Source organism: Lepidochelys kempii, chromosome 1 (assembly GCF_965140265.1).
Source record: "Lepidochelys kempii isolate rLepKem1 chromosome 1, rLepKem1.hap2, whole genome shotgun sequence".
NCBI classification, from domain to species: domain Eukaryota; kingdom Metazoa; phylum Chordata; order Testudines; family Cheloniidae; genus Lepidochelys; species Lepidochelys kempii.
In genome coordinates this window covers 255,481,477-255,493,133 of record NC_133256.1, presented here as the reverse complement: position 1 = coordinate 255,493,133, position 11,657 = coordinate 255,481,477, and the positions used below count along the sequence as shown (strand labels likewise).

Genomic DNA, 11,657 nt, shown 5'->3' with positions numbered 1-11,657 from the left:
TGTATGCCGTGGAAACTGCAGCAGACTTTATATATACACAGAGAATATGAAAAAATACCTCCTCCCACCCCATTGTGCAGCTGGTAATAGCTTATCTAAAGTGATCATCAGGTGAGCCATTTCCAGCACAAATCCAGGTTTTCTCACCCTCCACCCCCCCACACAAATGGGCGCCCCATCATCTCAGGCATTGGCACCTTGACAGCAGGATTGTCTGGCTATGTAGACTCCCTCCTCAGGCCCTACGCTACCAGCACACCCAGCTACCTTCGAGACACCACTGACTTCCTAAGGAAACTTCAATCCATCAGTGATCTTCCTGATAACACCATCCTGGCCACTATGGATGTAGAAGCCCTCTGCACCAACATTCCACACAAAGATGGACTACAAGCCGTCAGGAACACTATCCCCGATAATGTCACGGCTAACCTGGTGGCTGAACTTTGTGACTTTGTCCTTACCTATAACTATTTCACATTTGGGGACAATGTATACCTTCAGATCAGCGGCACTGCTATGGGTACCCGCATGGCCCCACAGTACGCCAACATTTTTATGGCTGACTTAGAACAACGCTTCCTCAGCTCTCGTCCCCTAAAGCCCCTACTCTACTTGCGCTATATTGATGACATCTTCATCATCTGGACCCATGGAAAAGAAGCCCTTGAGGAATTCCACCATGATTTCAACAATTTCCATCCCACCACCAACCTCAGCCTGGTCCAGTCCACACAAGAGATCCACTTCCTGGACACTACAGTGCTAATAAACAATGGTCACATAAACACCACCCTATACCGGAAACCTACTGACCGCTATTCCTACCTGCATGCCTCCAGCTTTCACCCGGACCACACCACACGATCCATCGTCTACAGCCAAGCTCTGCAATACAACCGCATTTGCTCCAACCCCTCAGACAGAGACGAACACCTACAAGATCTCTGTCAAGCTTTCTTACAACTACAATACCCACCTGCAGAAGTAAAGAAACAGATTGATAGAGCCAGAAGAGTTCCCAGAAGTTACCTACTACAGGACAGGCCTAACAAAGAAAATAACAGAACGCCACTAGCTGTCACCTTCAGCCCCCAACTAAAACCCCTCCAACGCATTATTAAGGATCTACAACCTATCCTAAAGGATGACCCAACACTCTCACAAATCTTGGGAGACAGGCCAGTCCTTGCCTACAGACAGCCCCGCAACCTGAAGCAAATACTCACCAACAATCACATACCACACAACAGAACCACTAACCCAGGAACCTATCCTTGCAACAAAGCCCGTTGCCAATTGTGCCCACATATCTATTCAGGGGACACCATCACAGGGCCTAATAACATCAGCCACACTATCAGAGGCTCGTATACCTGCACATCCACCAATGTGATATATGCCATCATGTGCCAGCAATGCCCCTCTGCCATGTACATTGGTCAAACTGGACAGTCTCTACGTAAAAGAATAAATGGACACAAATCAGATGTCAAGAATTATAACATTCATAAACCAGTCGGAGAACACTTCAATCTCTCTGGTCACGCAATCACAGACATGAAGGTCGCTATCTTAAAACAAAAAAACTTCAAATCCAGACTCCAGCGAGAAACTGCTGAATTGGAATTCATTTGCAAATTGGATACTATTAATTTAGGCTTAAATAGAGACTGCGAGTGGCTAAGTCATTATGCAAGGTAGCCTATTTCCTCTTGTTTTTTCCTACTCCCCCCCCCCAGATGTTCTGGTTTAACTTGGATTTAAATTTGGAGAGTGGTCAGTTTGGATGAGCTATTACCAGCAGGATAGTGAGTTTGTGTGTGTGGTTTTTGGGAGGGGGGTGAGGGGGTGAGAGAACCTGGATTTGTGCAGGAAATGGCCCAACTTTATTATCATGCACATTGTGTAAAGAGTTGTCACTTTGGATGGGCTATCACCAGCAGGAGAGTGAATTTGTGTGGGGGGGTGGAGGGTGAGAAAACCTGGATTTGTGCTGGAAATGGCCCACCTGATGATCACTTTAGATAAGCTATTACCAGCTGCACAATGGGGTGGGAGGAGGTATTTTTTCATATTCTCTGTGTATATATAAAGTCTGCTGCAGTTTCCACGGCATACATCTGATGAAGTGAGCTGTAGCTCACGAAAGCTCATGCTCAAATAAATTGGTTAGTCTCTAAGGTGCCACAAGTACTCCTTTTCTTTTTGCGAATACAGACTAACACGGCTGTTACTCTGAAACCTGAAAAAAAGCTAATTTCCAAACCCATTCACTGTTTGTGAGTAAAGGTAGAGGTCATTTTTTTAAATTTAAGAACATTTCAATTTCAGTTCTAAGCTAAAAAAATCACGATAAAACCTTTCCACAGCTAAGCCATCGAACTGAAATGTGGTAGGGCAACTCGTGATATTCTGATTCTATTTCCACCAGAAATGCTTGGAACTGACGATGGAGTCCATGCGAGCGAATGAAATTCACGGTTGAAACTACGGGTTCCATAACACATGACAAATCCAAGTATTTCCCACACAATGCTTGCTGATGAAGAATGCAATGAAGAATCATAGGCTTGGGTTTCATAGGCCCGCACTTTCACAAGCTTTGTAGATTTGTCCAATCAAACCTTTTTTGGAACTGCACATATTTCTACCTCCATCAACTGTAATGTATTTCAGTTGTTTCCATTGCAGGTTGTATTGAGAAAGTGACTTTTCAGCTTCTTTGAAAATCTTTTCACCTGTGGTTGTTCCATGCATACTGTGCACAGAGGCTAGTTCTTCCATAACTTCAAAATTACTGCCGACCCCGTGAATAAACAACAGCAGCTGCGAAGTATCGGAAACATCAGTTGACTCGTCAAGTGCGAGGGAAAACCACTCAAACTTCTTAGCCTTTTCATTCATCTGGAAAATTATATTACTGCCAATGTCCTCGATTCTGCGACCAACTGCGTTTGCCAAAAGACTAATTGTCTTAAATAAATCTACTTTTTCTGGGCATATTTCTTTGGCTGCTTGAATCATACATATTTTAACTAGCTCGCCATCAGTAAATGGTTTTCTTCATTTTGTTAATAGTTGTGCCACTCGGAAGGTGGCTCTTGTTGCAGCTTTGTTCTCGGTTTTCTTCTTCTTAAATATAAACTGTTGTGACGATAAGCCATGTTTCATGGATTCTAATTTATCTGAAAGTAGCTTTCCCGTAAATTGAGAGTAGTTCGACCAGTGCTTAGTTCCATAATGTCTACAAACGTTGTATTCTTTTAGCACTGCGATAGTTTCGTTACATATTAAACACAATGCTTTACTACCTGATTCAATAATGAAATAGTCCACACTCCATTGTTCTTTAAACACGCGACATTCAGAATCAACCTTTCTCTTCTGTCCTTTTCCCGACATAATGGCCCCAGTAGCAACAGACTTAAACACAACGAATATACATTTCTCAATAGTCTGACACGCGCTAAGACAAAAACTGAGGGAAACAACAACTCATCACGCATCCAGTTCCTTCTGCCGCTACTAACCTACCTACTGTGTGCTCATCGGCTCTGCGACCCTGGCAGGAATGCAGTGACGTAATGAAGTTCTGCCGCGGCTCTGGGGTTTCTGCTGCTGGCCCCTTGCCAGCCGGGGTCCCGCCGCTGCCTGCACCCAGCACCCGCTGCTGGCCTGGGTGAAGGAACCCAGGCTGGCAGTGGGCTGAGACCCCGGCTGACAGGAGCCCGCGGCGGGAACCTCAGAGTGGTGGCGGGCTGAGCTGCTCAGCCCACTGCTGCTCTGGGATTCCCGCCACGGGCTCCTGCCAGCCGGGGTCCGGCTGCCCGATGCGATGTTGGTTGGGGGGCTGGACAAATTGAAGCCACTGGCCGTAGTTTGGAGATCCCTGGTCTAGAAGATACACACAACAAACAGGCATGCACACAAGCTCTGAAGCGCATGCGTGTCTGAACGTACCGATGAATTTCACGTCGACCATGTACATGTTTCAAGCTGTGAGCAGATAACAGTTTAAAGATTTGATACACTAAAATGGGAAGAAAACAAAAATCTGTATCAGACTATGTTTCAGAACACAAGGAAGTATTCGAAAGTTTTAAAAAAAACAAAAACGGGAGAAAAGGATGAAGTTGAGTGTATGCACTGCAAATGGTATAGCCCAATTATTAAATGTAAATATTTGTAGGCTAATAGTTCTAAGTCTACAGCAGTCCATTGTTTATTCAAATGAAAAGTTTTATTTGGGGATTAGAGATATATCGTTTTCTTAAACTCAGAGGTAGCATTATGTTTTGAGTTCTGTTTTAGTTCTGCAGCAAACGCACATTGACTAATGGAATTCAAAGCATTAATCTACTAAATACTTCCCCCCCACCGTCTTTCCATCCACCAAAATAAACCCCGATATTTACCCAGTAAAATGATGAATAGTCTTTTGCACTGATTTTCACCAGTTTTTGTTGTTATGGTAATAAACACTGTTAAATTCCTGGGAGAATGAACACTGAAAACGAAGGGCCCTAGCTATACAGGAGGTCAGACTAGATGATCTAGGGTGCCTTCTGGCCTTAAATGCCATGATTCTAAGGATAAGCCTACACTTAAACCGCTACCGCAGCACAGTTGCACAGATTCACTGTAGACACTCACGAGAGTCATAGGAGGGGTTCTCCCGTTGCTGCAGTTAATCCACCTCCCGAAGAGGCAGTGGCTGGGTCGATGGAAGTATTCTCCATTGACCTAGCCATCAGCTCCACTGGGGGTGATGTTGGCTTAACTCTGTCTCTTGGGGGTGTGGATTTTTCCAACCCCTGAGGGATGTAGCTATGCTCATGTAACTTTTCAGTGTAAACATTCCCTAAGGAAAGTCGTGTTATGTTGCAACCTTCTAGCAAGAGTATTTGGTTTTTATCTAACTTCTCCATGTGTATGCCATGAATGGTATATTTATACATAAAAGTTTGCTAATTTGCCATATCTGTCAATTCCAAATACGCTGTATACAGCAAACTGATCGCCTCAAGTTTCATTTTCAGCTTCTCAGCTATTTTTCTTATTTCAGCTCCAGTCCCTCCCTTACCTCCCTCAGCTAAATGTGTGACGTCTGTCTTAATCACACAGGCTTTGTTTATGATGGCTGGTGTTGCTATTACAGCATCCAGCCAGTTTCCTTTGGACGCAGCAGGTGGTGTTTCAGCTGAACCGCTTCCCATTGCCTTAGACTGTCTAGTTCTGCTAGGGATACTGCTTTCTTCTGACCTTGAACTAGGGTTAGCTTTTTGTTGAGTTGATTTGTTTAACTTTGTAATGTTTCTATATAATCCCTGAGCTGAACCAGCAGCAGACAAGAAATCATTCAAGTAGTTGCATGAGGCCTCCGTCTTCTGAAAAGCTTCTAATTCACAATCCTCTTCATTGGACATTTTCAGATAATTCAGGCTGTTTTCATATTGCTGTAGCAACTTCTTAACTTTATCCTCTATCTTGAAGTTGTTATGATTTTTGTATACAAGTCTGGAAATATTTGCAACATCACCTAATATCTCCCAACCAAGACCGAGACGGCCCCCATGTTTTACTAGATTAAAAATGCTTGAAATAAAACCCATGGTGTTTGCTGCAGTACGTATCGTGGCACATTTTTTATGGACGTCATCCATGGTGTCTACCATTTCCTCAAGGCATCGTATGAAGCTTTCCACCTTCTTTCTTTGCTCGGGAAACTGCTTCAGGAAGTCACCGATACTTTCTTTATTCCTGTTGGATGACAAAGTCATGCGTTTATAGTTGGTGCCACGGGGTCAGTCAACACTTGAGAGCTGCTAAAAGGTAAAGGCTTGACTGGAATAACCAAATACACAAATGCAGAAGAGTTGAATACTGGCTACTCATGGACAGTAAGTGCCCCAGTGAAACTCTGTTCTATTCAGAAAAGGAGGACTTGTGGCACCTTAGAGACTAACCAATTTATTTGAGCATGAGCTTTCATGAGCTACAGCTCACTTCATCGGATGCATATCGTGGAAACTGCAGCACCCCTCACCTTGTATGAAGATGTTGGAATGACAGGAGGTAATACACTGCAGAGACGTCGCTCTTGGGGGAGGGTGGGATTCTCTGAAGCTTCTCCTCCTGGCAGGGGCGCTGGAATGATTTGTAGAGTGGGGCTGCTGAGAGCCATTGAACCAAACTGTAAACCCTAGATATGGTGGAAACCACTTCAAGCGTAAGGGTGCGGCAGCACCCCTAGTTCCAGCACCTATGCCTCCCAGTGAGTCCCCTCTAAAACCGACCTCAGACGGAGTGCCTACAGAACAGTCAATGATGGTTAAGTGGTGGGTGTGCAGTGACTGCTGCTGAACATGCTCGTTGCAGTATTACCTTCCCCTTCCCCCTCTCTCTTTGCTGTATCCACTTGTTCTCCCTCTACGCTGAAGTTGTAAGCTCTTTGGGACAGGGGTTACCTTGTTATTTATATATATGTGCTACATCTAGTGCCTGGGAAACCCAAACCCTGCCCGAGCCATCTAGATACTACCCCAATAGCAATAATTGTAGCTCTCTTGTCATTTGGGAGGGTTGAGACAAGAGCTCCCCCAGGCAGACAGTGGCACAGAATCAGCAGCGAGCGGTAGGATGAACAAGAACTTGAAGCTACCTGCTACCCGTGTGCTTGAGACCTAGACAGCCACTGGGGTGTTAGTGCAGAGGAGTTGTTGATAGCCCAGAAGTTTGACGGAGATGCCCGGACAACCAGACTCTGTGCACAGGACAATCTGTGCCTGGACACCCAGCCCACGCAGGCTCCTTGTTTGGAGGGGGAAGTAAGGTGTCAACTTCTAGAATCAGGACATGTTGCCCCTCAGTTGCTGTCTGCAGGATGGGGGAAGGGAGGAGGGGACGCTCCATTTGCTTCTCAGCAGGAACCCAGCTGAGCAAAAGCACCCAGCCCCTTGTCAGCTAGTGGTCCCAAAATAGCTCGGCTCCTTGAGGCATTGGCAAAGGAGAGAGAATTTTAAAAAGTGAGTGACCTTATTTGAACCACTGCAATATATCAGACTAGGGTCGTATCCCTTTTAACAGTCCGCGAGCCCTCTAGTGGCACTCCCTGCGTTCTGTGTTTTAGAAGCCCCCGGACACCAGCCGGAGCAGCAGCGTGTACGTGACTAGGCTGCCTGCCATGTTTGTATATGTTAGTAAACATGGTTACTTAGGGCCCAACTGTGCCCATGTGGTTTCTTTGTGTCATTATTGGCTGAGGAGCAAAAGACGCAGTGCCTACATTTACTGAGATGGAAAGTATAGTTTGATATTGGGGAGGGGGAAGCACTGTTGGGATGTATTCTGAAGCACTTTGAAAAGTCACTGGAGGCAGAAGTGAGCAGCACTCTCCCTTGACTTGGAAAACCTGCAAAGCTGTTGACCCACAGGATGCTCCAGCCACTTCCCCAGCTTGGGATTCACTTCACGCCTAACAAACAGGATACGAGCCAGCCATGCAGCACTGCTCTCAGATACCACCCTGAACGGTGTAAATCAGTGTGTCACATGCACCAAAGGAGGAAGTAAGTGGCTCTGCTTTACTGGTTAAATCTCTCTTAGGTTGAGTCTGCACTCGACGTTTTCTTAAGATTTCCCATCATTGCCCTACATCCCACCTCAATGATCTGTTTGTTTTAAACAGTGAACAGAGAAAGGGCCAGAATCTTAACTGTTAAAATGAAAGCTGAATTCAGGCTGAATGTGTAACAGCTGCGAGATATAGGAATTGCCAGGTTGGATCATACCCTAGATGTCCATCTACAGTAGTTCAGTATCCTGTCCCTAACAGTAGCCAGCACCAGATGCTTCAGAGGAAAGGGTAAAAAAACTCCTGCAGCAGGCAGCTCTGGTATAACCTGCCCCCAGGGAAAGTTTCCCCCTAAACCACAATAGTTAGAGGTTGTCCTATGCCCTAAAGCTTGAGAAGGGGACTTCTTTCTATCATAACTGGCACCTGGAGACTGTGTCACTCCCCAGCTAAGGAACCTGGACTTTGATGGACTTTGAGTGCAAAGGATAGCCTTAAAAATGCTAACCCTCGTCACTAATTCTCAGAAGCCCTGTTTATGGTCGAGAAATTTTCGAAAAAAATTCCCACTCTGTCCATTGTCAATTCAGCTTCACAGACATTAGTAACATGGAGAGCCCCAGCTCAGGACTCATGCTGCTGGCTTTAATGTTGTGTCCTGTAACCCTGCTCAAGGCAGATCGAATACATTTTCAGTTAAAAAAAACAAAAACAAAACAACAAACATCAGAAACGTTTCACAGACACTGCACCTATGCCTAGAACTGGAATATCACAGCCTGCATTTTTCACATAACACGGAACATTGTGTCGTACTAAAGGGGAAGGAAATTAAAGCAGATCAACTGGTTAACTTCTGTTCGCGAGAATTCTTAACTGGCCAAAATTGCCGTGCATTACCTCTCAAGATATATCAAGGCCTGCTTGACCATCATCAAATCTTCAGCATTCAAGTCAGTGACAATCTTGTCTACCAGTGTCCTCTTTAGATGCTTTGATATTTCAAGGTTGTCATCAAGATTTTCTAAATCAAATTTAAAATAATTAAACCAAGTATTCCCTTGTGTTTTGCATGCGAGTCAAACAAAGAAGGGGCAGGAAGCTACGCGCAGTGGTTCATGCACTGTGCTGAGCTACAGGAGATTAGAACTCAGTTCCAAGTCCTGATCCTTCATTCTCTGGACTCTCAAGTCCTGGAAATGCTCCTCATAATCGTGTAGAAGACCCAGATTTGGGTCCCAGGCTCTCTCATTGCAGGTCAAGTGTAACTGGGAGTGTTCTACAGGTTACCTTGGTGACCCTGATTAGGGTGACTCTCACAGCCAACAGGATGATGAGAGAGGAAAGCAGGAACCCCTGGCCCTGAAAGGGTGTTTTAAGTGTGATGCACTAGTTCTGAACAGTGAAAAATAGAGATTGAGAAGCAGCCTGAACTGCAGCAGATATTCAGGTACCTTCAGAAATACTGGATGCTCCTGAAGATATCCTGGAGGAAAATACTCTCTGCATCTTCTCTGTTGAACCCTTCAGAGGTATCTTATTAAAGGTGACTCAAGAGGAGACTGATGTGGCTTGTGGAATGACTGAGAATCTAGTCCCTAGTGGGAACAGGTGCCCATATTATAAAACTATCGGTGGAGTCAAAATTGGCATGAGCTGACCCTTTGTTGGTAGCCTCAGGGATTCCATGGGCAACATTCCCACCCCTGAGAGGTGTAGCTATACTGAAGCCCTGGTGTAGACAGCACTTCTGTCAACCTAGCTACTGCCTCTCGGGAAGGTGGATTAACTACGCCAATGGGAGAACCCTTCCCGTCAGTGTAGGTAGGTGTCTACACTGAAGCACTATGACGGCGCAGCTGGTGGGGCGGCCTCTGGGGTCATGTGCCGCCCCCACCGCCCGATTTGCTGCTTTGCTTGTACTGAGCATGCTCACAGACTGAACATGCTCAGTAACATCTGCTGAAGCTGCTGCCCTCACTCTGCCCTGCCCCCCAAAGGGCAGGTCTCTGAGTGTAAACATACCCTGAATACCTTTCCAAGACCTGAGGAAGAACTGTCTGTTGCTCAAAAGCTTGTCTTTTTCACCAAGAGAAGTTGATCCAATAAAAGATATTACCTTGTCTTTCAGTTAGTTAGTTATTTTGCCTTAATCTGGCAAATGTCAGTTTGAAATGCCATTTGGCTGAAACATAAGGCTTTTCTCAGTGTGTAGAAGGAAGAACACTAATAAATCTTTAGTGCTCTGCAGAATCTTCTTTGCAGTAGAAATAAAACCGATCACATTTCTGACGTGGACTCTTATCTGTAAATGCTAGATGAAGCACTAGAAAATATATTATGAGGAACAATCTTGTGCTAGCAGGCCACGAGAGAGGAGTGGACTCAATTACCTTGGTAGATCTTTTTCATCTGTAATTTCTTTGCTCCCTTAATTTAAAAACTGGTCATTTAAAGTGCTCTGGGCGGCTAGTTGGCTTGGACTCAGTAATTTAATTTAACAGCTCCTGTTCAGAGCCTTGTAAGTGTGTCCTCGCTCTGGTAACTATGTGGTTTGGGTTCAAGAGCACATCGCAGTAAGGAAGGTAAAGTTAATATTAACAACAGCACTGCATTAGGACAACCATTTAAGAGAAGGAAAGCAAAGTGAATCTGGTTGCTGTGACCATCAGAAACAGTCTGCTGTATGTTTTCTTTAGTAAACAGTTCACGTTTTACTAAGAATTCCAACTACAGTGTGTTATGTTTGCCAGCAGGAGACAAAACAATAGCACCTTGCTTGATAAATACAGAAGATCTAAATCAATAATTCAAATGAAATCCTATCGCACTTACCTCTCGGGCTGCCACTTCTTTGTCTGTGTCATGATTTGCATGGCTTTCCCTCTCCACTGATGCCCTGGCTGTGCTGTGGGAGGACAAAGAACAAAGCTTTCAAAAGAAAGTGGAACCAGGAAACCGGTGAGATAGAAACCGAAAGCAGATCCGATGGGGATTTAGTGCGTGTTTTGCCAGGTTAAATTAAGGTCTTGGGGCTCTGGTTAACAACTCTGCATTGAATTGCCTTTCATCATATGCAGATAGCCTGTCTGTGGAGAAAAAGTTCATGTAGGGTTGAGCATGAAACTCCTGGGCACCTCTTACCACCCAGTTCAACATTCAGCCAGCAGACGGCTCTCTAATCCTTCTAGAGTCCAGCACAGGAGTGGGAAGGAGGAGGTCACTGGGGGACCTGGCTCAGAAGAGAGCTGAGGGCCCTGTGGGAGGAACTGACTGTTGAAAGAAGTCCAGGCAGCTGGAGAGCTGAGGCTGGAAGGCGGGATCAAATCACAGCCTGTCGCTGGCAAGGGACAAGCACGAGCTGCTGCCAGGGGTACATCAGGTACAGAGGTTACACCAAGACTCTTTCCTTCATCACCTCATATTGGGTTGTTCTTGGCCTTGGGGACTCTGAGTTAGGAGCTGCTGAGCTGATCATTTATCATCTCTTTTGCCTGTGACTAAAGCAACTGTGCGGAGTGTCTTTGCACCTTACCTCTTCAGCCCTAGTTATCCTCCATGTTATCACAGTGAATGGGCGCTCACCCCGAGGGCTAGAGCTGAAAGAACTCAGTGCTTGGAGCATCCAAACCATTCACCTCCAGGGGTGTGGTTCACCCAGTGTGATACCAGATCCCTACAAGTCAGTGATCCACAGTGACGCCCTGCACTAGGGTTGGATACAGTGTCCCGTGGCTTGCAAAGTACAGCTCTCACGTGTGGGGGCTGCCATTTTCTAATCCTCAGCTCTGCTTACAGAGCTGTGGAAGATCTGCCTTGCTCCCCGAGGGACAGTGCAGTGTGGACATGTGCTGAATTGGAGGAAGATTCAGCTACAAAGGGTCCTGGCACAGTGGAACCTGCTGTCGTTGCTGGGTTTTTTGAGCCTCGCATTTGCACCAGCATGTGAATCCCTTGTGCTGTTACCAGGACCCATCTTTAACATCCCTGGCTTTGTCACTGCACAGAACTGTCTGTGTTGCAGAGATTATCTTGGTCGGTTTTAGCATGAAATGAATCTGCACTTAAAGCATTTTTTCAA

The 11,657-nt window shown here is 45.5% G+C and overlaps 1 protein-coding gene across 1 annotated transcript; it reads right to left on the bottom strand.

Annotated features, from left to right (window-relative positions):
* Window positions 1–4,162: 4,162 nt before the first annotated feature.
* LOC140903574 (uncharacterized) lies at window positions 4,163–8,597 on the bottom strand. Its single transcript, XM_073325076.1, has 2 exons — window positions 8,477–8,597; window positions 4,163–5,763 (listed from the first exon to the last, which is right to left on the bottom strand). Exons 1-2 carry the CDS (start codon window positions 8,509–8,511, stop codon window positions 4,971–4,973), a joined length of 828 nt encoding a protein of 275 aa, XP_073181177.1. The 5' UTR covers window positions 8,512–8,597; the 3' UTR covers window positions 4,163–4,970.
* Window positions 8,598–11,657: the final 3,060 nt, after the last annotated feature.